This window comes from Xiphophorus couchianus, chromosome 5, assembly GCF_001444195.1.
Source record: "Xiphophorus couchianus chromosome 5, X_couchianus-1.0, whole genome shotgun sequence".
Taxonomy (NCBI): Eukaryota; Metazoa; Chordata; class Actinopteri; order Cyprinodontiformes; family Poeciliidae; genus Xiphophorus; species Xiphophorus couchianus.
In genome coordinates this window covers 11,634,549-11,662,296 of record NC_040232.1, presented here as the reverse complement: position 1 = coordinate 11,662,296, position 27,748 = coordinate 11,634,549, and the positions used below count along the sequence as shown (strand labels likewise).

The 27,748-nt window shown below is 37.7% G+C and overlaps 1 protein-coding gene across 3 annotated transcripts in view; it reads left to right on the top strand.

Moving 5' to 3' along the window:
- plppr2b (phospholipid phosphatase related 2b) overlaps positions 1-27,748 on the top strand; it is a 63,497-nt gene that overhangs the window by 26,142 nt on the left and 9,607 nt on the right. For 2 of the 3 annotated variants that reach the window (XM_028018889.1, XM_028018890.1), the window contains exons 4-6: positions 1,870-2,058; positions 25,119-25,239; positions 25,784-26,034. In XM_028018889.1, the coding sequence (XP_027874690.1) occupies positions 1,870-2,058; positions 25,119-25,239; positions 25,784-26,034 (561 nt within the window). Of the gene's footprint in view, positions 1-1,632; positions 2,059-25,118; positions 25,240-25,783; positions 26,035-27,748 lie in introns of those variants that run through there. The other variant, XM_028018891.1, reaches the window with a different exon arrangement.

The following is a 27,748-nucleotide window of genomic DNA, read 5'->3' as shown; positions in this document are numbered from 1 at the left end:
ATTTAAGTGGTAAACCATTAAAGCCATATCAGTGCAGGTGTTCTCCATGCAGAGGTTAAAAGAGGGGAGGGCGGCAGTGTCTGAATGTGTGGAACTATTGAAGAGGAGACGGTTGAATCTGGGATCGGCTGGAGGAGCTCTGCTGAACACGTCCAAGATAGTGTGTGGCATTCATTTGTCCTGTCCAGTTCTGCTCTATATTGTGCTGGACAGTTAGGTTTAATTTGAGGCTCTGTGACGTTACAAACTAATGTAGGTCTGAGAACTGCCAGATCAACTTCTGACTCGGCAGTCTGACTGTCAAAATATTTATGTTTGAGCAGCAAGATATTAAAATAAGAAATTGACATCCATGTCTCAAATTCTGTGGCGTATGGCTTATAAATTACAATTGTTTTCAGCCACCAGATATATAAACACTTGCCTATTTGTGCCTCAGGCTTCACAGCTTGCACATGATTTCATGAATCATATGTGAAACTTGTTTTCTGATCACTACTGCACCCAGATCTAAGTCAGGTTTTGATAAATAAAACCTATTGTGTATTTGCCAATTCCTAGAAGAAGCCAAATTTGATTTTCTTTCTCTTTAACTTCTTTTACAACTACATAGTTCTAGATCTGTTTACATTATTCATGGCGGTATCTTTGTTTTATCCTAACTCTCAGATCCAGAGATACAGTATTTACTCGGTCACAGCAGAGATTATCCTATCTTTTCAATTAGAAAGTACTCTTTACAGTTTTTAGTATTAGGTTTTTACATGTCATGTTTTTATGACCGCAGTACATACATGTCTGCTCTTTTGGAGAAGGAATGGCTATGAACAGCCATCAAACAGCTGAAACAGCAAAGAGTTGTGTCCCTGCAGCTTTAATCCAGCTCAGTCTGCCCTCAGAAGCCCCCTCACGCTTTTCTCCCGACAAATTTGTCCTTCAAATACACAGCAAGCTCATCCCGTAAATATCCAGGCTGCAAATGGAAGTCAAACTGATCAACAGCTGGCTTTGCTGTGCTTGTTTTCTTAATATATTATGGTTTTAGGTTATTGTCAGGATTTTGCACAAACCACAGATCTTCAGTCATAGAATGAGAGAGGCTTGGATTCTGATTGTATGTTCTTTTTTAAACAGTAGCATGAGTATGCTGTTTAATTAGTACCAGTGTATCTGTCTCATCTGTGCTGAAATGCATGCATGCATTTTTTTTTTTTTTGTGGTTTCTATATTTACCATTCCTCTTCCTCTCTCATTTCACCCATGCACTCTGTTATGAATTGCTAATGAATGATTGTGATTGAATTTTTAGCAGTTATGGAGGTCATGTTGCGTGTGTTTTTCATGCAGCTGAAATATTAGAAATGTCAGAAGAGCCATAAATTAAGTTATGCAGAGATCCATAGTACATGCATATGTTGTTCTACTTGTGTTATTCCCTCTGTTCATTGCCCCTCTTTTCTGACGCTCACCCATCTGTTTGTCCCCCTCATCCTTTTCTCATTCCCTTTTCTTGCTTCTGCATGAAGCTTTATTTCCTCTTTTCCCAAGCGAGCTCAGTTTGTTTCTCTCCCCTCCTACTCTGAACACTGACACTGCTGAAGGGATCTCTCACTCTCCCACTCTGCTTTCTTTTCTCCTCTCCTGCTTCCTCCTTATCCATCTTCCTCCGTCTCTATCTACTTCCCTCCCTCTCAACCTCTTTCCTCACTCTCTCTCTCCTCGCACAAATGGCTTACTTTACACATTAAGGAAGCATCCGTCATTTTGCTCTGTGAAGGAAAAAATATTTCTACTTTTCTTTCTCTTTTTTTCTGGCTGCCCTCTCTTTTCCCCAATCTTGACGCTGCTACCAATATGTTTTATTTCCAGCTGGTGATCATGGCAGGGACCGTTCTGTTGGCGTATTACTTTGAGTACACGGACACGTTCCCCGTGCACATCCAGGGCTTCTTCTGTTTCGACAAAGCCTACTCAAAGCCATACCCAGGACCAGAGGACTACAGCAAGGCGCCGCCGGTCCTGGTCTACTCCCTCGTCACCGCCATCCCCACTGTGACGGTGAGTTGGTCAGCAACTTATTTAAGGAAAGAAAAAAAGAAAGGCAACAGTTTCTCCAAAAGCGCTCATTTTTCACCTTCACGAAATTTTCACGTCTAATGCAAACAGATGAAATGATTACCTGCTTCAGTACAATTAGTCAAAAACAGGTTTCTGCTTATCTGCACGTGGTGAAAAGAGTGTCGGGTGTGTGTGTGTGTGTGTGTGTGTGTAGGTGTGCGTCCTCGTGGTGCTCAAAGCTGTTTGTGGCAATGTGTTCTCTGGCATAACCATGGCAACGGGTACTATATTTGTCCTCCGTAGAGCAACCAGAGACAGCTACATTGTGCATAGACTCTGTTCCTGTTTCAAATAGTGTCCTAAAGGAACCGAACAAATCATTAGTTTTAAAGGATTTCTGTGTTTGTTCACAAAATGGTCACTTGCACTATTTTGCAAGAGAGCATGTGTGATAAATGCACAGGAAGTGTGTTTAATAATTAAACACTGATGCAGAATTTTAAAAAGTAGGTCATGGTGAACGTTTCATTCATTTGATTATACCTGATTTAATGCTCCTTTTTTACCATCACTAAGCATTTACAAGTTAGGGTAATTGGTGTTTCAAGCTAATAAGTGAAATTTCATCACTTTCTCTCTTCTAAAAGGAAATAATAAGCAGTGAAATATAGCTCTGCATTACGTTCAGAGCGCTGCCTACATGAGTTAATCTGACCTCCAGGCCTCAGCTGTCTAGATGTCAGACCTTTAGGTGGCATCAGGACATGTCTGTCACTGAGCCTCACAATAAAGCAAATAATCTAAGGTATATTTGCTTTTCAACAATTTTATAAACATAATAAATTAAGCACAAGGGGATTAGCAATAAATAAATAAATAAAGTTACAATACAGAATTTTGTAAAAATTAAAAGTTTTCTAGTGAAAATAAAATCTTTGCATTGTAAACATCTAGGGCAGTGACATCACAGAGGGGTCATAAGGACTCATGGTGGGTCATGAGAGTATATAAGGCTATTGATTGACTTTAGTAGACAATATGTCTGAAGTGGATTTCAAACTGTTCATCCTGTCTGACAGTTTGTTTCCTGAGGATTATAAAATATGGCCTTTGACCGTGTAAAGGGTCCAAACTCTTATGAGTCAGACTATGACTCTGTCGATCCACAAGCTATGATAGATGCTAAGTCTGAAGCAAACATTGACAAGGATGCTCCTAATATTTAGAGCTTAAACTATATAAATCTATGTATTCATCCATCCATCAATTCATCCATCCATCTTTTCCTTGCATGGTCACAGGGAGGGCTAGTGTCTATCTCCCGCCGTCGCCCAATGACTGTGGGAGATATGTTGCTTTATCGCAAAGCAACATAAAGATAGGCTATTTAGAGAAACTAGTCAACCTGAGAGTCATGTTTTTGGACTGTGGGAGGAAGCTGGAGTAGAAGAGAACCCACGCATGCACAGGGAGAACATGCGAACTCCATGCAGAAAAACCCCAGGCTGGGATTTACTTATTTTACTGCTGCAACTTTTTCTGAGCTCTCTGCTCTTCCCTCCAGTTTTAGCTCAAATCATAGCTGTGAAGCAGCTGCAGTCATGATGGGGTTAACTAGTTGGACTGGACCCGCCTTAAGTCTACCTGCTTGGTAATCAGTCATTGTAGTGTTGGTGGATGATGCACTGGGTTTGCAATTCCCTCTCAGATAAATAGTTGGTACCTGGTCATTTCCATCCTCCCATATACATTTCATGAGTCTCTTACACCCAATGCAGATGAAAAGGAGATACATGTTAAGAACATGTGTCAACAAAAACACTTTGACCTGATTTGTCTTGCTTACCAATGCTCTAGAACCTAATGCCTTGTACGCTGTCTCTGAGGGACGTAGAAGGGATGCAAAACTTGGTTTGCTGCAAAAGTTAATGTTAACTAGTCAAATAATGATTTACAAAGAAACAGCAAAACACATACATAAAAGCTGGTTTAATTTAGTCATTTGCCAATAAAGCAAATTCTGTCCATTAAGTTAAATCTACACATAAGTGACATGCACAAACATTGCATGACTCCACTCCAGGTCATTTGCTCCTGCGGCTGTTCCAAAGTGATGCAAAGGGTTTATTGATCATGCCAAGAGTCAGTTTCACTGTCAAGGGTGGTGGATTGCTCAACTGAATAGCATAATGAGAGAAGGACAACCTCCAGAGTGTTCAACTTCACTTCAAATCAACAGCTTTAGTTGAATCTTAGACTTGACTGGATGTTCCAACAGAACACCCAATCCAAAATCTCTTGGATGAAGCAGGCTAATGTTAAATGTCTGTAAAGATCTGACCTCAACTGTTTTGAAAATGCATGGACTATATCTACAAACCTGGCTCCATTTTAAACTCAAAATTGTACATCCAGTTATTGTTTTTAAAATATACCCTGTCCTTGATTAGTGGATGTAAACTGACAGGGAGTTTAGATGATATATTTCACAATTCAAACTATGTGAGGTGTGTATAAAACTGTACGGTTCTATAGTACAGGGTCATGTTTGAAACCAAGTGAATTAGTATAAGAGTAAGGTTTCCAGGAGTCATGCTTCCCTTGAATTTATTTCATGTAATTAAGTGTTGTGGTAGTCTCTCATAAAAAAAGTTAGTTTTATTTTAAAAGTAACCCATTAAATAATGAAACACAGGAGTCGTATACAAATATAGAAAGCTTCAGGACCCGATTTCACATACAGCTGGGAAGGCCTGGTTTATGATATGACCTAATTAGAAATCATTAAATAGCTCACATCTGTGACTTTGCCCTTGTTATCATAAGTTACAGCCTCACAGCTTATCATCTCTATAACTGATGAATAAACAGTGTCACACTGGTCAAAGTTTGTAAAAGTTGGGAAGAGACATTTGATATTTGTTAAGAGACGAGCTAATAAAACAGGCATACAGAAAACCATTTGTAAAATATTTGCACATTCAGAAGTTTAGAAGAGTTTATTCGGTGAGTAAATTAAATTAATTTACACCAGGCTATGGTCAGTTACCAATATGTCATCCTACCAAGGTTTTAAAAGGTTACCAAGAGCGCACTAAAACTTAGCAACAGGATGTGCTAACGATACCGAAGTGTGCCAAGCTTTATGCAGTTCATACTAGAGCAGGGCCTCCTCTTTTTCTTCAACTAGCCAAAGGAAAAGTACCACATTCTTTCCTTACCAACACAAAAGAAAAATGTGGCTGTTTGTAAATGTTCCTGGTTGTAAAAACACAGCCAGTCATGGTGTGGGAATTTAAGTTCCACCCATCACTGTTTTGAAGATAATGTTGTTTTAAAACTTCTGTTTGCAAGATCTTTGCAACATATCTGTAAAGCTGACTGCAGACTAGCTACCATGATTGATAACCTAGTGATTTAACTGCTGTTATCTAATATCAGCTTGTTATCCTCCCAGTGCGCCAAAAGGTATTTTTATATGTGCAATAAACATATTTTCTTGAAAATTACAAATTTATAGTGTTTATTCAATTTGTTTTCTTAAGTTTTAGTATCTAATTGATAATAATAATAAACAAATGTTATGGAAATTTTTTAACACTAAATGTTGGTATGTTATAACACTTGTTTTTTTGGTTCAAATAAAAATACATTAAATTATACATTAAACTTTTAAGGGGAACTTACAGTGATACCCTGAAACCATGGTAATTTTACACAAGGCTGTTGTGCAGTAGGAACCTCATTCCTAATTTGTTCTTTCATAAAGCGTCAAGCACTCATCACGTTTTGATGTGTAATAATCAATATTTTAAAAAATTGGTTAAATGTTCATGTTTGAAATGAAAGTTTAATTTTATGGCATCTTTAAGTAAAATATTTCCCCATATTAGCGTCTAGGGCTGTAGTGTCATTGAAAATGTTGTCATTTTTTCCCCTTTCCATCGTCTACCACTCTCCTTGAGTCATTCTCATCTTGGTGACTATGATCAATATCAAGTTTTAAAATAAAAGAGTGACACCCACACTTGTAAAAAAAACCCCCAGCAATTTAAGACATGACACCTGAAGTACTGAAGCCTGATAAATATTGGATTGAAGTCATTTATGATTCCAATATTGTGATATGTTAGACTGCGAAGCTCCATCACTATCTTATTCTTTCTGATTCCTTGCCTTGTCTTATTCTAATCCTGGATCCTGTTGTCTGCCAGGGACATGTACTGATGTTAAATAATTGAGTTTGATTCCTGTTAAGTGAAACTATAAGCCAGAACTCAAACTTGAAATTCTGTCACTTTTGTGTCAGAGCAGAATTAGATCAGACTTAATCCAATTAAGTGTGCATCTGTTCACCTTGAGTTAAATGTGTAATTAGGTAAAAAGAAAAAAAAGTGGCTACAGGCACATAAGGGGAAGCTTTTAATCCGATGGAGTCAGAGATGTAAGTGATATCAGTGTGCTTTTTAAAACAAAGCAGAAAAACAACTCAGAAGGTTAATACTTTAACATGTTGTTTTGCCAGACTTGCTGAAAACAGTTTTTCCTATCTGTTATGGGGTTTTGGTGGAAAATATAGATGGAATCTAGTTAGTATAATACAGAAAGTTATACATGACACACTTCCTTAATTATCTTTCTTGATAACTGCTGTCTTCCCTAAGACTTAAATGGGCAGACAGAACATCGACAGCAGAGGCAATATACATGAAAGATGAATAGTGCAGAGAAGATTGACAGCAACTGCTTTTATGTTGCGTTCAGTTAGTACTCACAAGTTGAATTTTGACAGCTACCAGTCGGAAACGCATCAAAAAAGTTTCCTGAAACTTAAATTCTGATTTGTAGTTTGGAAATCTCCAGGCAGATCCACAATCAGAATCTGGTATGAATGCAGCAGGTAAAAACTTACTTAAATCTAATTTGTTTTACCTTTGTTTATTCAGCACTTGATGTTTTATGATGCTTTATGAATGAAGTAGGGTTGGTTTGGTTCCCTCTGATCCAGTGCACACATGGTGCAGTTGCCTGTGCATTGTTTTTGTGATTTTACACATAAAATGGGGCAAAAATACATAACTACCCAAAATGTTGAGTCATTTAATCTTGAAAAAGAACTGAATTCAGTTAACATTTACAGCAGGAACTTTCTTGTTCATTCATCACATTTTGTCTGAAACAAAGGTTAAAATACATATGTAGGTCATGATGTAATTCACAAGTTAGCATAATGATTATATCATCTTCTAGAAATTGTAACCTGCTTTACATCTGAAAGTCCTGATGCTATTTTATCTGATTGGAAGTTTGATTCCTAAGAGAATGTATTGCAGCACAAACAGGAACAAAACTTTACAAATCTGACCTGTTAGTTATTGACCACATTTAGACTGATGAGCGCTGCTCTGTAAGATGTGTCTGCAGCGAGTGGTGAGACAGAAAATAAATGCTTTCCTTTCATGGGGGTTTCCTTGGCTAGTAATGAAGGAAAAACTGAAGCTCTTTTATTGCTGCCACTCTGGCACCTCTGGGTCATGTCACTTACTGAGGAACATTTCTTAGCAAAAAGGATTATTCAACAGGAACCCCGGAGTTTGTCAAAGAAAAACCTGCCGGTTGGGTACAGAGTCACTCGCCATGGTAACTTACCATGGTTACCAAGACAACTGACTCAGATTTTAAGTTGGGTCTCTGAAAAGGGAGAACCTGGGATTTCTCCTCAGCAAACGGAACATTTTATAAAGCCGCTTTCCTTCATGCAGATTTAATCTTGATTCAGGTTTAGAGGTTTCAAGAATTGCTATCATTGTGTTCATTCCCATTAATAAAATATTTATTACACTTTTATTTCTGCATCTTATGCCTTTGGCATAAACTGCAATTTATAAACTCTCTTAAAGAGATTTAAAACCACTATGTTTATGCCATGAGCTGAACGGGAGAAACACTTTTATTTTCCTACAATTATTCTGACTTTACTGAACCTTCCTTGCTCTCTGAATAGCACACCTCTTGGTGCGCATGCATGTGTGAATTATTATCCGAGTGCTAGATAGTGGGGAACAGAGAGGCTGAGTGGAACAGATGCACTCATGTGGCACTTGGCGAAAATGCCGTAGGTTTCAGTGTATCAGTGAAGGTAACCATGTGGGTGGATGATGCCGCACATTCTCTCCTTCTCCGCTGCAGAAAACCGTTGCTGTGTGCACAGATGAGAGCTGGAATGTGAGCATCACAGCTCCAATATAAACAAGTCAAAGAACCTGCAGGCAATCCGTATCTCTCTCTGCAACAAAATCGTTTTCTCGTGCAGGCGAACGCGCGGCATCCAGCCTGCAGCCCGTAGCACAGTCTGCGAACAATGCATGCATCCAGATGCATTGAAGGTGACATTTCTGTTCTCGCTCCAATTATCGTCCTCCGGGCTGGCTGAAAGCACAGCCCTGCTTTGAACTGTTTACTGATTATTTGCTTGCGTCTATTTGAGAGCATGTATTTTGCAAAGCTGACCTTCCGCTGATTGCACGCCCTGACCCACCTGTCAGGTGGCACAGTTTAGCCGCAGCCAATCAGAGGATCAAATGGTAATTGCAGGCTTTAGATGCGTGTGGCATAGTGTGAGCCTTAACCGCTCATGGAGACTCCCACTGAGCCAAACAAACATACACACTTGTAAATACAAGCAAGATGAAGGCAGAAAATGGGTTAAAGCTTTCAATGTTGTTTTCTTTTTAATGTGGGTCAGAAATAAAATGCTAAATATTGCCCTTGAGATCTTGTTTCTTGTGCTGTTGAATATAAGCTCTGATACAGAGGGAGAGGTACAGCGAGGGTGCTTTTTGAAATGGGACAAAGAATATGTTTAAATTTGCTGTAAACATAACATAGAGATAAAGAAAAAGAGCAAGAAGCCATAAACAAGATGTGGAAAAAAAAAAGAAAACAAACCCCAGAAGAAGAGAAGCCAAAGGATTTGGAACTGAAAAACTAGGAAATGAAATGTGCCTGACGTCTTCGAGAGGATGCTCACTTCTCCAAGTTTGTTTGCCGTTATCTGGTAAACGCTGGAACGAACCCTCATGCATAATGCATCTCCATGTGACAGAAAGATGGGGATTGAGCAAAATCACGAAGGAGAGGCCACATTATCCAGGCAGCCTGAGTTTATCAATAGAGAACCAGCTGCACAAAAGACTTCATTGTACTGTTGTCATTTCTTCAAGAGATGGGAAGAAATGAACAGGAAGAGTCAGGAGTTGAAGAAAAGTATGAGCTAAAATTAGAAATGAACTGATCAGAAATTTGTTGACAATTTTGCTTGATGATTTTGTAAAGCTCTTAGCTGCTGGTACCATTTTTAATATGCAAAATAATTTTTATGCTCTCTATCTCATCTTCAACGTAACCTGTTAAAAATAAAATGTTTATTGTAAAAAAAAAAAAAAAACTAAAGAAAAACATTTTTTAGACAAAACCCTTTTTAGAAATAAATCCTAATTGAAAATATGCCGCCAAATCTTCTTTACTCATTTATAAGGCACATTAAGGCAAATAAAATACAGAAAGTGTATGATATGACAAAACATTATTTTTCTCCTACTAGATCAACCATCCAAGATATTTGCCAAAAAGCTATGATTTACAGTGATGAACTACTTCATTCTAACTATACACTAACTTTTTATTTGTTGTGATTGATCATTATTATCTGTATTATTAACAGAGTGAAGTTACACAGAAGAAAAGATCAGTCATTGAAACATCTCTAAACCTAGCCAGAAATTTCAAAATAAAACCAAGGTAATTAAGGTGATAACATCTTATGTATGTTATAGTCAGTGGATCATGTCACACTAAATCTTACACAATGCGTAGTTGGTATTAGCATGTAGTGAAGTGGAAAGGCTCCAAAATGATTTTTGAGTGTAGCAACTAACTGTATACTTAGCTACCTTTATGTGGTAACAATCATATCGGTAATACATCCATCCCTCAGACTTCTTTAACAAACTGTAACCCTTTCAAAAACCTTTCTTGCAAGAAGATGAAGGATTATTAAGGTGATTAGAAACAAGAGAATCAAAATGAATTAAACCTGTTGCTGGACTCTATTAGGAACAGCTTCTCGACTCTGTTCAGTCCTTTCTTGTCTCCCTCGTGCTTTCTCTACAATATCTTTCTGTTTATTGATGCAGAGAAATATGAATCAGCGATTTCTTGATGCAGGTCTCACAGTAATCAGACATAGATGTGACCTGAGACTTCACTTTTGTATTTTTCTGGGGTTTTTTCAGCTTCTCTTCTCAGATCACCTGCCTCCGTCCCACCCAATAAATAGGGATGTATCTGATTGTTTAACAAAACAATCTTAATACATCTATGTTCACAAATGCTTTAGGATGCCTGACCTCTTTTCACAGTTCTTATACCTTTTCATTCAGTTTCTGTTGTTGTTTCCTTTCACATTGCAGGAGCTGTTTTCTTTAGCGGTCCTTATTTGTAAAAGTTTATTTTATTTTTTTTTTTTTTACACCCACTTCATTTGCTTTAGCACAATAGGAACCCATGACTACCAGTGGGAATTAAATTATCCCAGTTTTAAGGAAATGTTCAAATAAAACATAAGACAGAAAAGTAAATAAGCTTTTCGGCTTGGAAGAAATACAAAATGACTTTTAAATTGTGCAGGCAAAAAAACACAACTGAAGCAGAATTACAAATAAAACAACATCACAGTAATGAGCGTGGATTGCAGCACAAGAGCAATTAATGGTGGAATTTATTGAAGTCAACCCTGTGGCAAGGGGCAATTTGTGAGTGTGACCATTATTATTGTCCGTCCCTTTAAAGTAGGGCTTCAAAGAGGAGCTGCTGCACTGAAATGTTTCTTTAGACATTCAGACTTTTTTGTTTTCATATCTATTGATCATTTTTAATCCTTAGGTAAAGTGGTTCCACACGATCACCTGCTTTTATCTGGACTCAAACAGATTGTAAACAGCACTGTGAGCCTGTGCTGTGTTCAAAGGTTGTTTATGTGCCTAAACGAAGAACGTGTATGGTGTAATACATGTTGTTTTTCGTATTTTATTTATGTCTTTTGTTCACGTGATTAAAAAAAGTATCCTAAATTTACAGACTGGGCAAAAGTAACTGATATGTTACTTTTGCCCAGTTTTCTATTCATACTTGCGTGGGTTTTCACAAGATGCTTCTTCCCACGTTTAAAAAAAAAAAAACCATGCATGTTAATTGGTCATACTAAATTTACCTTGTGAAGGTGTGCATTCATGCATACTTGATTTATTATGCGTTTGTTTCATGATGAACTAGCACTCTGTCTACCATACAATCCTCCCCTCAATAGCTGACAGATGCAAATGAGTTCAGCAACCCTCGACTCTCAACAAAGCAAAGCATGCTTGGAAAGTTAATATGTGACCTAATCAGCAGGTCAGTGCATTTATGTTTTAAAAAGAGCACTCTTTCTTGAGACGCGGTCTGGTGTTTACTACAGGTTTTACTCTCCTATTTATTTCACAAATCCCTCAGAAATAAATATCTTGAAGTTAGTAACAGACAAGTTAGTAGCATTTCTCTGCACATACACAATTTGCCTCCATTTAATGTAATCAGTATGCATGGCTTTATGGGAAATATTCTAAATGTAAATTTGTAGCATTCATTTCAGTTGAAACTTTTACCATCTGCATATAAATAGAAGAAACAGGAAATAAAACAGTTCCTTTTTACTCTGACAGTATGCCTCAAAGTTTATAAGGCTTATTTAAAAGAAGCATCTCAAATATTTGTACAGTCTAATGTATTTTTTAACATTCGCTGAAGTGTTAGAATGAATCACTAAAGGGATGAATCATTCCACCATTATTCAGTCTCTAGTCCTGCATGAAAAACATTTCTAATACTTACTGATTTCTAGAAATATCAACAGAGAAGAATCCCCTGATGGTTAATCTACCAAGACCGAGAGTTTTCTGTGAGGAAATGTTTTTATTTTCTCTCCTTCACTTTTTGTGACTGCTGAGTTATTTTAATTGTGAAGCGAGAGCCATCACTCCTATCTGTTTGCAGTGGTAATTATAAGGCATGTATAGATTTATGGATATAAAGGTGCAGTTTTTGTCTGAAATCTAGAGGCATTGGCTTTTAGAAGTTGCTTAAATCTAATCTGTTCATCTGAAAGGTAAAAGTAAATTTTTTGTATGAAAACCTGAAAACATTTTTCTTCTGCACTTATTTTATCCCAGTAATAATGCCATAACTAGTTACAATCCTGACCAATGTGCAGTTTTATGCTGACTCTTCTGATTTGCCCCTAATTCTTTTGTCTATACTTTTTGGATTATTGGCTATACTATCACGTTAGCAATGAGGCTAGTTTTTGCTTGCTGTGAATGCTAAGTTACATTTTGTTCCCCATTCATGAGCATTTATGAAAACTCAGGTTGAAAAGGTTAACTTATCTTTTTCTGTTCTTAATAAAGAAAATAAATTCTGCAGACTGCTAAATGAACACAAGGCTTATCTGGAGATGTGTTGAAAGGCAGTTAGTCTCATTGCAGTGGACCTACAACACAAGATCTTATTGTTCAAGAGACTAAAAGCAGACAATGCGTCATTCCCTTGTGTTATTATAATTTGCATAGTATCTGATTTAATTGGATTAAGCTGCAGTTCCATTTAACAAATTTTTTTGGGGGGCGGGTTGTGTCTTTTTATGATCTATTATATTTTTTGAGCTGTACTGCAGTTTTGGTCAGCTGTTTTTAAATTTACTTCATAATAAGCTTGATTTGACTTTACTGTAGTCTCCTGTTGAACTCGAGCACTGATTTGAGGAGTGAAGCAAATTTGATCAAGTTTCTGTTTTTTGCTCTTTAATGTTCCGTGAGCCACAAAAACAGCAAGCCTTCATCTGCTGCTATTTGCCTTGTGAATGAGACACTGAGAGGGAGCTGACAGCAGGCAGAAAGGACGGGTGAAAATTAAAGCTAATACCACCTGTTAGTGGATCAGGGCCAGAGTCTTTGTCAAAGGTTATTGCAGTGGGCAGTAATGACCTCCTTATAGTTTCCAGCACAGAGCTGATCCAACAGATGGCTGGAAAGACAATTGCACTCTGCACTGCTGTATGCAGAGCCATCTGAGGGTTTCTGCAGATGATAGGACTCCATGTTGTTACTGGAAGTGTGAGGCGTTCAGGGTTAGAGCACAGGCCCATGTGACTCTCACATCCTGCTGACCACCTGCTCAGACATTTAGTCATTCAGCTGCTGGACAAGCTACATTCTTTCTGTCATCGACAGTTGTGGAGGCATCCTTGAAGTGTAGTTTTTACTGAAAAAGTAAACAAAATACAAGTTATACTGTATCAGATTGAACCCTAACTTGTAATTTTAATAGGTAGAAAAGAATAATAAAACATCTGATGTAAGTAATAATACCACTTCAAGTTTTTCACATTTTATCTTGTTTAAACTGTAGACTACAATTGAGATTTTATTTACTGTGACAGTCAAGTGCACAGTAAATACAAAACCAAATATCTTGTGCCACTGAGATTCAAAAATAGAGAGTGAATTGAACAACCGGACTCATACTGGACCGTCCTCAAAGTTACTATCAAATCATAGAGAGCAAGACGGAAGCAACTAAGAGGATCATGGGAAATGTTTCCAGGGAAGAATCTGTTAACCAGACAACTGGAAGTTGTGCCCTCTGAATCCAGTCTTTATGGAAGAGTGGCAAGAAAGAAAGACATTGTTGAATAAAAGCTTTAATGTTATGTGTAACATTTGCTATAATATATGAAATATGCACAGCAAACATTTTTGAGCATGTTCTCTGGTTGAAGGAGGCCTAAATTAAGCTTTATGAGCCTTCATGCAGGGCAGTAGGGAGATGGATGCAGTGAACCCCGATATACTCAAATAAAAGGGTTGAATAAAACATTATAACCGAGTACAAATTGAAAGATATCTTCTTTGAAACAATACAAGTGAGTAAAGACACACTGATAATCATCTGATTAAAAAGTTTGATGAACTGAACAAGTAGAAATCAAAGTTAACAACACAGAAGGCTTTACAAATGAAAGCAACTTGTCAACGGTCTTTGCACAAAATAAATAATTATTCTTTTATTGAGCCCAGAGGCTTAGTTAAGTTGTGAATAAAGTCACTTGTAGGATCGCAATCTCCCTTTATTAAACGTCTGGAATAATATGGAAATGTCAGCTCTGACGGGAGCCAGTAACACCATTTCCCTCTCAGTCATAAACACTTCAGGATGTGGAAATAGGTTTTTCTCTCTTGGAGTCTCAGTACATGTACAGACTTGTGATTTTTTTGTCTGCTCAATTATGGTTGGCTGTAGGTGAGCTAAGCTAGAACAAGGTTCCAGTGTCCCGAATCGGCTCTCATCATGCTCCCTGACAGCACAATTGTTATGGTAATCTTAACAAATTATGTTGTTCAGAAAATCCAGGCTTTCCCTGTTCTCATTTGCTGCCTTTCTTTGCTCTAAATTTACCCTCTTTTGTTAGTGTAATCAGAGTTGTCATCTTTGACAGGAAGCACAAAAGATATTTCACACAGAAAAACCGCTGCTCACAAAAGTGCAATCACAAGTCGTAGTTCACGTATGCGTCTTCTTTTTATGACATTTGAAAATGATTGCAATTATTCGGTTTATCTGATCAAAGCTGGTGGCAAAGAGCACAAAAACAAACGCAACCACAAGCTCTTTCACATGCACATGTTAAAATATACCCTATTGCAAATGAGCCAAAAGTTTGCATTTAGTTAAACCTCACAATAATCCTTCATGAATAATGGAGACAGACATAAAGAACTTAGCAAAGAATAAGAAAAGACGTCACTCTGAAACTCCTCTGTCGCTTTGCAAACAATGGATGGATTGTGAGGGCATCAGAAGTCTTTGTTATTATCTTTTGAGGAAGAACCCAAAAAAGATTTTGGTGCTGATGCAAGCCCAATTGGATGTAAAACTTTGCTTAACAGCTCAGCATGTTACATTTAGCTTGCATAAATGTCCCTCACTTGTCTGACTCAGAGTTTTAAAAAAGAGCAGCAAAAAATGCCCCAAAATGCTTCGGATTTGGTTTTTCTAGGAGTTGTTGCATAGTGTTCTCCCTACGAGGAACTTTTGCACATATTTACTATCATTTTGTGTGCAAGTTGGATCATTTTTACTTTACACTATTTCTTTTTCTATTTGTTTATTTGTTTTTTATGTCATGTTAAAAACAACCAGGTTTTTTTTTTTTTTGACTTACTAGTCTTGGGTCAAGTATGAACCAAGCCAATCCTGGATACTGCAGAGAGTGAGGAGCTGTCGGTGTCTGTACCTGAATTACTACTGGAAAAGAACATCGACTTGCAGCAACATTTTACTACGTGGTAAATATCAACCTTTGTGATATAAGATTTAAGTTTGTGAAAACCACACCTTTCAGATTTTGCTATAGACCAAAATAAAACAAATACAATTGTGAAGTGAAAGGAAAAAAGATGCATAGATGTCTTTTTTTTTTTTTCACAAATCAAAATCTGGAAAATTTGATGTTCAAGCCAATGCTTTGAACAAGCCACACTGCTACAGGTCTTTTGCAGTATATCGTTAACAACTTTTCACATCTTGAAACAAAACATTAAAATTCTTGACTGGTGGACTTTGACTGGGCCATTTGAACACATTGATCATAATTTCAGGAAAACATAATCCTAGGAAAACATAAGATTGTAATTACATTGTTGAATAACTATAAAGATTAATTAAAGTTTTCTTCCTTTTGTTTCTTCACAATGACTTCATCACTGTCCCTGAATGTTATAATCTTAATCAGAAAGATATTGTTCAATTCAGCATACATGACAGTAAAAACTTTGCAAGAGGTCAAATGTATTATTGATTTATCGAGTTTTAATGCAAGGGCTTACCAAGTAGTGCAACAAAGTAATGTTGTGGTAATGATTGTGGTCCAGCATACTGTGCAGTTGTATATTTCAGGACTGGTAGAAGGTGAACCTTTACACCAGACTGAAGCATTTTGCAGTTTCTAACAGATTTTTTTTATTTGGTTTAAGTTTAAATGGTACGAGCACTTTTACAAGGTTGCGAACATGATCAGATTTTCTTTTTTACTTTGTTTATCTGGTTCTGTGTTTGTTCAAATCAATGACTATTTGAAAGTCAGAGACGGGGAGAGCAGCAGACAGACGAGAATTCAGCAATAGTAATGCTTATGAGATGGAGCATTGGAAAGAGGGGCAGGGATAATAAGAGATAATCTCAGCTTTACCCCGTAGCTGCCAATCAGACGGCATGGAGGAATTAAAGATGAAGACAGAAGGGCACAGAGCCCCATGTTGCTACGCCGGTCCAGCGATCTGTTCCCATCCTGATAGCCTGTAAGACGCGTTCTAACCCATAGATGAGAACCCTAATCCGGCTGTAGTCCTGGTGCATTGTGCAAGATTAGCTGGAAGGTCTCCTCCCACACCGATCAAGGATACCTTCCTTTGTACTAATGAGGAAAGGAACTTGACTTATATGGAGAAACATCGGATACAGGGCAGAGGACAGATAACGCACAAATGGGACAAAGAAAGGGAGAGGCTGAAGCACAGAGAGGAAACGACAAATAAAACCGGAAGAGATTGGGGTCATACTTCACACCGCAGAGAAAACATTTCTGAGTGTAACAGGATTTCAACTGTGTGAAGAGACGGTGGATAGAACCACAGAGGCAAGTGAGGACACTTTGTATTTGTATAAAAAGTGAAAAACAGATGAAAAATAGGAAATGCTTTTGGTAGCCCAGTTTCTCCTCCACAAAGATCAGGGAAAACTGCCCTACCAAGCTCTGAATAAAGGTGAAACAGAGAGGAGGAGATGGATGGAGAGAGTGGGTGATGCTGAAGGAGCTACATTGTCATGGTTACCATCAGTAGCATATGAGATGTGTGTGTGTATGTGTATGGCCTTGTCTTTTTTACATTGAAAGGACTATTTTCCAACAAATAGCATGTTGTCCTTATGGGACCCAAAGTCGGGTCCCATAGGAAGAGCTGCTGTTTCTGGGTTAGGGGTCAGTTTTTGGATTGAGGTGAGTTTTTTTAGGTTAGGTTTAGGGATCAGTGGAAAGGTCAGGGTTAGGTTATAGAAATTAACAAAAAATGTATGAAAGTCGACGCAAAGGTCTACTGAAGACAAAAAATGTATACTATGGCTGTGTGTGTGCGGTAAAAGTTGAGCACTGGGCCTCCAATATCAACATGTGCCATGTGATTTGTGCAGAGGCTTCGTATATATTCAGTATAATCCTCTGTAATCTTCTGTTTCTCTCCAGTTATTATTCATGATGCGTATCAATCCTGACGTCATTATCAGTGAGTGGATTATTGAAACACATTGCATCAAAATAATTGAATATTGTAGAAATAGCTCCAGCAAACGTCTCCAACATCTGCAGCAATAAAAACTGCAGCTACACTCGCGTTTATTTTCTCACTCCCACATAGGCTTCCATGTTTTATCCCTCTTTTTTTATGTTCTGACGTCAAATCCGCTTTTAATGCTACATCACTTGATAATGATTGCTGGAATTACTCAAAGTGCCCGCTGTGTGTACGGTATGTTATGCTCTTCTAAGACACAGTGGGAGATCTCTGTGTTCCTTTCACTGTCTGTTTCTCACTTTATACACCTTTGCATGCTTGGAGATTTGTCACTTGTACAAAGTAATTCTTCACTGAACATCCAGAATACAGGTGTTAAAAATCAATGCCTCTAGAGCAGGGGTGCCCAAAGTCGGTCGTCAAGGGCTGGCATCCTGCATGTTTTAGTTCTCTCGCTGGTTTAACGCACCTGGATCAAGTGATGGCTCGTTAGAAGGCCTAAGTAGAACATTGACATACTGAAAAGGTTGTTGGTGCCACCAAGGAGAGAACTAAAACATGCAGGATGCTGTCCCTTGAGGACCGACTTTGGGCACCCCTGCTCTAGAGGTAATTATCACTTACTTGTGGACTTCTCTATTCTCTCGCCAGACTTTTTTTTTGGGGGGGGGGGGAGTATCTAACTTAGTTTGATGAGTTCCCATTTTATTCTTTTCGTTTGAGTTTGTTCTTCAGCTTTGTAAGCAGAAAATATCCGCAGTGTCTCCTCTCTGAAAGGCAGAGGCACATGCGAGATTGAACTGCCATCCTGTCACAAAAGTAGAAAATAAAAGGGAGCCAATTAGAACAATTGCACCTCTGGTGCTACCTGTTTCCCTGAATGTCCTCTCAGCTTATTTATATATATATATATATATACTTGTCAGACTTTAGACGTTGCATTTAAAATGGCTCCAGAGCTGCTCCCATTCTCTGCTGTGAAGACACACACACACACCCCTACCCAATCTGGGAAGGCTTGTAAAATCAGAAATTATATTCAAGTATTTTTCAGGTGTTGATGAGTATAGAAAAAGAAATTATTTCCACTTCACAGTGTAAACATGACAACCAATTTTCTGAGAGATCAAAACATTGATATTTTGTGCCTGTGACCAGGACAATCCTCAGAGCTTTTTCCACTGAATCTGTGTTTTCCAAGCAAGAGAGTGAACAAAACAGCTGAGAACTGATAAAGCCTAAATGGGTCACCTTTTAAGTTATGCCAAGAAATCTGTTTAAATTCTGACACTTTGCATAAACTTGATTTGAGTCTTTGAAATATGTTTAATTTTGACTTTACTAGACTGAAAAAATGTCTAAAAAGATTTGTTAGAGATTTTTTGGTATTATCATTTTATTCTTACTCTAGTTCACCTTAAGTCTATAGATCTTAGTGATTTTCTGTTTAAAGTGATTTTCTGTTTAAAGTGATTTTCTGTTTAAAGTGTTCTCTTCTTTAAATGACCTGGAGGTCACTACTGTCTGTTCAACTTTACGAGAAATAGATAACACTGAGTTTCTCAGACTTTAAACCCTTTTGCAAGAACACCTCCTAATTTAATCAGTCGTATATTGTTTTCTTGACAGTATTGACCGAGATTTGAACCGGGCTCAGACCTTTGATCAGATATCACATCTGGACCTGGGTTGTTAGATGTTTGGGTTAGAAGCTTTACGACCTCTGTTGTTTTTCCTGACTGCCCCCTTGCCTGTCCTTCTTTGACAATAAAAACAGGAGTTTTTGTGAGAACAGGGCAGAACGCTCTGTAGAACTGATCGGAGGAGAGGTTTTGATAGAGCGTTCTCCTTTTGCAAAAGCTCTACATAAAATTCATATACGTTGTCTGTGGTTCTTTCTTTTATTTAGGTTCGAAAGGAAAATACCTATCATTATTGCTACGGAAGAGTTTGTGAAAGTAAAAATGTGTCTTTTCAAATCCTTAGCCCTTGGATTTCGAGATTGCATTTCACCATTAAATGACCTTTATTTTACTTTCAACCTGGGTCATCCGCGTTTTCCTCACCACCTCTACAACCGCACTTCATGACAGATTGATTCCAAAGGGAAATTAAATGCTGACATAACTCAAACCATCCAAGTATTTTTGCATCATTTTAGAGCACAGACTCGACTGGTATAAAAGTCCACTGGTTGGTTCAGCCCCTGTTTGCTACTGCATAAAAGACTAATGTATTAAGAGTTTCATTATCTATTATCACCTTTACTGTTACTATAGACACTGCTCATGTTTCAGCTGGTTACTATGCAATCACTAGACAAATGTCTCTTAATCCTGGTCCTTGTGTGTGATAGAAGGGAAACACCTAAAACATGCAGGACAGTGATCCCTTAGGGCCAGGGCTGAGAAACACTGCACTAGACATGAATAAACTGATGAACACAGTTCTGTCAGTTCTCCTACACTTCACCTCTCTCTGTCTTTGACTTCTTTATAAGACATTGGATCCAAGAAACTGTACCCTTATAGAGCTGTTTGAAAATAGATGCATGAAAATTGACAACATGTCAGAGACTGGGATGGTTGGAGTTTACAGTCTCAAAGCCTGGCTAGCATAAAATTAACAGAAACATTGACACTTGGGTACTAACAGTTACCTAGAAATGTTAGAATACAGGTGAACTATTCTGTCAGAAAACGTTGTGAGCCCTTATAAACAAGCAAAAACAAAATCAGTTAGGTTTGGTCTCTTTATGTACTTTGCTAGCCACATTTTGTATTTGAATGTTTTCCGCACCTGTGTTTTGCACTCATGCTGGTTTTGCATCCTGTTGCCCTGCAGAGAGTACTCTTCAGAAGCATTGTTCCAGCCTTATTTTTTTCTTACAAAACAGAGACTTGGAAAACATCCGCTAGTTGCTCATAACTGAAGTTCCTTTGGTTTGCTCAGCTTTGACAAAATGCTGAAACCAATTTAGAAAGTACACCATTAGGCTTAGACAACTTAATGATGTTGTGATAGATTTTTTTCCTTTCTAATGCTCAAGTCTGTTACTGTGTTATTTTATGATTCTAAAAACTACAAATAAGTCCAAATAATAAAAAGGAGACTGCTTCCTTTCCTGCACAACAAAGCTTTGCAGCAGCCTTTGTGCACATCTGACAGTTTTCAGCTAACCTATAGAAAGTTCTTCCTTCTTTTGTTGTATTTTTTACAAGAGCTCATGATCTTGTATGTGTGTGTAGTACCAGAAAAATGTTTGTCATCTTCTAAAAGATGAGGGGGTATTTGGAGTTACCCACATATCTCATTGAGACCTCATTTCTCCTACTCCTAAAAAGTGAATAGAAATTATCATTAGTTAATGCATACTTTCATGTAATTTGTGAAATTAAATGATTTTCTGTTTATTTTACAATAACATGCAAACAGTGCAAACATACTGTATATACTGATAGACATTAGGAGGCTATTAGTTTCTTGTTTTCATTAGTGTCACAGATGCCTTCCAGGCTCTCATCAACCATTCAGCTTGTTTAAATGAAACAAACAGTTGTTCAGTATCACTGAATTCACCACACTGAACATCACGCAGCAAAAGCAAAGGTGAGAGCTGCCTGAGGACCTCAGAAAACTGTTTATGCATACTCCTGTTTAAGGTCAAATACAGGAAACCATCTCCAATCACCTTCACATTCCTGTTACCACAACTGCTATTGTTACTAAACAGTAAAAGTTCATGGAACTGGAGCCCCGGTTGATCAGTTCAGAAAGTGTGGTCTGAAAAATGCAAAAGAAAGCCATAAGAAATCCAACCTAATTTTGATTGCTGCAAACGTTGCTGCCTCTTAATATTACATTATATAACTATTATCATATTTTAGTCTAAGACATTGTCATGTGTTTGTTTACATAAAATATTCAGCAGAATTAACTATCAAAAGATAAGGTGGTTTATCTCTGATCTGTTTATCTCATGATCTCTGAGAAATGACATGCATACATGTTCACAGTTTACTGCAAGATTAACAGAGCAGCTGAAATTAGTAACACCTTCTTAGCTTAGTTTCTTTCCAAAGTTTATGAAGAAAAGAACTGCATTTTGCTGCAGTTGGTAGCCTTGTTCCTGAATTCAAATCCCAGCCTGTGTCTTTCTAAATGGAGTTTGAAAACTCTCCCTGTTCGTGTGTAGGTTCTCTCCGGGTACTCCGGCTTCCTCCCACTGTCCACAGACATGACTTTTAAGTTAAATGGCTGCATGGTGTTAGAAAACTGTGTGGCTGCAATATTATTGGTGACTACAACAACAGTGATATCAGTTGTGATAAATGCAAAAGTTTAGTGTTTTGGGAGGTTTTATCTGTGTCAGGTGTGAGACTCCATTCAACAGGCTGAATCCTACATTGGCATACAAAGTGTGTGGTATGAGCTCATAAGACTTGGAATATATTAGCCGTGCAATAACACAGTCCTGTGTGATGTTAACTTTATACACTCTGACAATGCAATGATATTTTGCAGCCGCAGTATGGAGTCATTTTCCTTATATACAGACAGTAATAACACTGTGAAGTAGCTTGGAAGAGAATATATGATCCAGCTGTTTTATCTCTGGCAACCACAAGTTCAGCCAAAGCGCCTGCAGCATAATACCACACCACTTCCAGCTTCAAGGATAAGGATTTGAGGCTGACTCACCCCCCCTGAGCAAATCTTCTTGTAGAAACAAATAAGTCAAATGTGGGAGAGAATAAAATTAAAGCGTTGTCATAACACTGGCTGCTTCCACCTTATCATACATGAACTTTTCTGCTTAGGTGATGGAGTTTTGCTCTTCCTAAGTATCAGTGTGTGTCTATGCTGTCTTGTGATGGACTGGCGACCTGTCCAGGTCCCCCCTGACCAGGTCCTGCCAACTCAGCCTGATTTTGAGGATTGATAGAAAGATGGAGAAACATTAACTTGAGATCTCTAGAATATTACTGGATGGTTTAGAGCCACAATACATTTTTTCAAATCACAAAACTCACAAAAATTTCCATGTGTACAATGTTGTGCGAAAAATATTAATCTAAAAGTCCTGCTAACTATCCAAAATACATCTTGAGCTGAGGGAGGAACACTTCTGCACCAAAATGATAGAAAAATAGTTGGACGCCAAAATGATTTTAAGTTTCTTCCACCGTCAGCAGTTCAGCCTCAGACATCTGGTATTGGTCTGTCCTTGTGAGTGGTGCACTAAGCTGGTCCAGGTTAAAGCAACATAGCAAGTGTCCACAAGGTTCCAAAGTTAATGCCATGTTTTAATTCGCATATTGACGTACTGGCGCTGCAAACCGAAGGACTCCACTGTAATTTAATTTGTTTCTGGTAAAGATTTTGAGGCTTGCTAATACATAGAAAGTCCAGAAGTGTTGGCTTTCTGTACATTCAATGGCACATAAGGAAAACATTTTAAATATGTTATATTTTGTTCTTCCTGTACATAAAATATCGAATGCAACAACTTCAAATAGAAGGAACTGTTCATTGTTGGACAAATGCAATAATCCTGGACTGACAGATTACTTTGATTTTAAGTAAGGTGAGCGATTTTTAATTTATTGTAATTAACAGCAAAATACAATAACCAACACTTCTGAGGTATGGGAAAATATTTAAATTTGGAGTTAAGCGGAAATAAAGATAAAAGGCTCGATATAGCTGCTCTGCAGTGGCTCTGTGATCTATCAGTGCCCTACAAAGCTGAAAATCTGAGACAGAGCGGCCTCCTCATTTATATGAACCCCTGGCGAGAATGTGTAGAAAGTCTTAAAATAACATTATTTCCAGTGCAGTTGCATGATGTCATTCTGTAAAACCATTATATTAAAAAGAAAGCTTTTTTAAATTTTTATCAGAAGTACGTTTATTTCCCGTGTTAATGAGATCATGCATGGTGTGATAAAGGAATTGTATTATAATTAATATTAATAATGATACAACACCGATAGCATTCAGATTCTGTCAAGTAAAAAATGTGCAAATTCAACAGGTCCTGGTAATGTTTTTTTTAAGTTTTTGAAATAATGAGGGACCTTGGATAAAAACGTGAATTGTGGCAGAAAACAAAACAATAAGTAATCGGGCCCTTCAGCAAAATATTCAAAATTGTGATTACGTAAAGTTGATATACGTAATCAACCTTCCCTTACAGCCATCTTAGTCAAAAGACGTAAACCCTAAAGGACATTTATGTGGAGAGCTGAAGAGCAGAAGAGAAGATGAAAGATTGAACCTTGCAAAGAAAAATTGTCTAAGATTTATTAAGATAAGATCATTTATGAGTCTCCCATAGGAGAAATTTGGCTTGGAAGCAGGGACAAGACTGCAGTACAGCAATAAGAACAATACAACAATAGACAATGGCCATAAATACATTAAAGCAAAAATACATAAAAACCCAAATGTTGGGTCGGCAGTACATCCCTATAATCATTTCATTTCCATCTCATTAAATCTTGTAAAATGTTAAAAGAGAGGACTGTTGTGGTGTTCTTGTTCTTTCTGATAGAAACAATTTTAATGTTCCAACCACAGTAACGCTTTCCAGGTTGCAAAGAAATTATAATGCAGCATTTTCAGGGAAAATGTTGAACTCTTGTGGGACAAGAATCACATTCAGACACACCAAAGTACTGTAAACATCATTAATTTCTCTAACATGCATAATTATCACCTTACAGTGCTTCTTGTACCTTTGGGGTAACCTTTTACATACTGAAGACACCATAACTAACGCTACACATACCGGATAAGCATCAATGTACCTTCCACTGGTGGCTTTTAGTTCATAACATCAGGGCCAACGTAGCGTTCATCTGTCACACTGAGGGCAAGGAGCCTCGGTACATTAGCATCATCCCACGCTCCTCGCTCAGAGCCATCTATATTGCATGAAGCATGTAACCTACATCCATCCACGCCTCTGTCAGCAGACGTCCCCTGACGAGACAAAATCCATAAGCAGACCGTAATGGTGTTCGCGAATGTGTGGCTTGGTGTTTAGTCAGTTTATTCCCCTGTCAGAAGAAATCAAGGTCCTGCTGATTTAGCTTGAAACATTTCATGCTGCTTTTCAAACGGTTGCCAAACGCTAGGGGCGGATATTTAAATGGGTGCTCCAAATGCGTTCAGGCTCTATTAGTAAAATTGTGACTATGTGGGTGAGCTAAAACATTAAACACTTGGGATATTTTATCTGAATTATATAAGCAATGCTTCGTGTCAGTGGACACTGTTATTTTTCAATGCTATACAATAAAGAGAATCCATTGTTTAATGGAGCATCATAAAATTGTGCATTAAAAGTGAAATAAATAACAGGTCTCCCACTGATTCCAGCAAACTGAAGGTGTTGATGTTGTTCATTTACAAAGGAGCAGAAAAGTGGCCACATTGTGGGGGGAAATTTTTTATCACAGCACATCTGAGGGAGAAAAACTCATGAATAATTTTGCTGCGCACCATATTTAACAGGCAGAATATTCATAGACGCTGATCAGCCCTCAACCATGCTGTTTTAGCTTCTTCTTGCTAAAAATGTTTGACTCCGCTTTGTTTGTTGTGTCCCAGATTCTGATCGGGGAAGTGACGAGCTTCTTTGTGAAGACGGAGGGATCTCAGGAGAAGACCATAGTGACCGCTGACTGCTGTTATTTCAACCCTCTCCTCCGAAGGATCGTACGCTTTCTAGGTCAGTCTCAGTCCCTCTGCTTATGCATTGCCTTCAATGTGTTTTATTGGAATTTTCTGTGATAGACCAACCCAGATTTGTGACAAAATGTGTAGTAGTATAACAATAATACATACAGTTAAGCCCCTAATTATCTGTTTCCTCAGTAGATTTAGCTTTAAGTCTTTTAAGTCTTTTAATTTTGACTGAACGTAATAACATGTTGACGTGGTCCAGCAGAATTCCAGATGTAAATTTTACATCATAGAAGATAAAGCAAAAAGATGATCAGCAAATATTAGGAGGGTTTGATGTCAATACAGTTTTTACTAATCACTAGTCAATATTATTTAAATAAATATTTTGAAAACCATCCATTGTTTTCATTCATCTTTGTAATTATGCACTACTTTGAATATGCTTTGAATGAATATTTTTGTGTCACATTGTATGTAGCACAAAGCAGAAATCTTTTTTTTTTTTTACTCTCCAACGGCTTGTTTCTGATCCTTAGTCCTGCCACTTATCCTCTTATCTTTACTCATTTCCTCTCTTGTTTTCCCAGGTGTCTACTCCTTTGGTCTCTTTGCCACCACCATCTTTGCCAATGCTGGTCAGGTGGTGACAGGAAACCAGACGCCTCACTTCCTGTCCGCCTGCAGACCAAACTACACAGCTCTAGGCTGCCAGTCTCCTCTGCAGTACATCACAGAGAACCGAGCCTGCACAGGAAACCCTTTCCTGGTGGTGTCCGCTCGCAAATCCTTCCCGTCCAAAGATGCAGCGCTCAGCTTTTATTCAGCCATCTACACAGTGGTAGGAAATCAAATGTCAGGGAATTATTGAGGGAGGACTCATAGGCTGGATCAATTTTGAAAATAAAGAATCTTACTTGAATGCAACACCACAAAGAGGTTTCTTTTTTAAAATTATTCAACCTTTACTGTTGAGCAAGTTCATTCTTAACAAGAACTTGTTTTAGATTCAGCTCACAGTTTAAAGCTGAATTTATTCATGTTCACAGTTTACCACCTACAAGGACTGAATTCACACTCCAAACATTAACTAGTTCTTGTTCAATCTAAATATTTCATATGATGTAAAGTTTGAAGGAACATGTAGGTAATGAGATAATCTGCCGATTTATGTGGTTGAAGCTTCAATTTCATTGCTCTGCTCTCCTCTGTTGTGCTTCCATACACACCCTGAGACTCCCTGACTACAGGGAGTAGAATCCACACAATAACAATCAAATAAAATCTGCAAAATCTGTAGGCTTTTACAATTAGCACATACAATTACAGTTTATTCTGTGAAGCTCCTCTGGGGAGTTTTCCCATTTGAAAGGATTTGGATTTTATATCGAGACTTTGGCTAGGCCATTCCAAAACATACTATGCCTTTTATTTTTATATGTAAGACTTGTAAGTTTAGAAGCTTTTTCTACAGTGGCCCTGAGGTGCAAACCACTTCAGCAAATTGAAAGCATAATTACAAATTACAAAAGCACTACAACATTAACGAAGCACAATTACAAATTATTCTTTGTAATTGTAATTCAAACCTTTGTAGCAGTTGTGGCAAGAGGCTTTGGATCACCGAGAACATTCATGCTTTTAAAAAACACGTTAAAGCCAGAATAACCTCCGGTTCAAAAGTAAAAATGAGAATACGATCCAATCAGCGATTTCTTAGGTCTCCCACTGGGACATACCGCTTCTGTTTTGTTAATGTTGTAGTGCTTTTGTAATTTGTAATTGTGCTTTCAATTTGCTGAAGTGGTTAGCACCTCAGGGCCACTGTATTTTCCCTTAAGAAATGAAGTTATCATTTGCCATGAACGATTTGTTAGTTGATCTCAGATATTAAAATGGGATAAAAAAAGAAGGAAGAAACAAAAGCAAACTGAAGGAGGCAAATGCTTTTCTCAGCACTTTAGCTAAACTTTCCCCCCAATAGTGTGCTTTGAATCTTTTGTTTACGCCTAAATAAAGAGCTCCTCAATGACAGCAGGGAGTGATGTGCTCAGCTTAGGTTTATAATGTAGAAAAATACAATCAGTCATTGTAAAGTTCTCCAAAAAGTTAGTTTGCCTTTCGGTAAGTTGCAGCTGTATCACAGATGGTGATTTCTGAGTGGTAGTTTAGATGTGACTGTTAGACGGTTGTTTGTCTGTAAAGTAAATACAGACAAAATGACTAAAAGTAAACAAAAAAATAATTTAGTTAATAAATTCATTTTAGAAAACAATTTATTAAAATATTTTTATTGTACTGCATATATTACATGTTAAAGTTCTGAATGGTCCTATTGAATATAGAAAGATTTCCATCAAAGTTCTGCATGCATTGTGTCATCCTTGGCAGTTACAGGATGCTCTTCATTTTCCTGGGTAGTTTTACACATTTCCATGAGAATCCTTAGACATATTTTCTTGCCAGTGGGTTTTCAGTTTGCTTTCAGAGGCTGCCAACAGCCCCATAATTACAGAGCTGCACCTCAGCCTCCTCAAAGTCTTCCAATCAGAAGA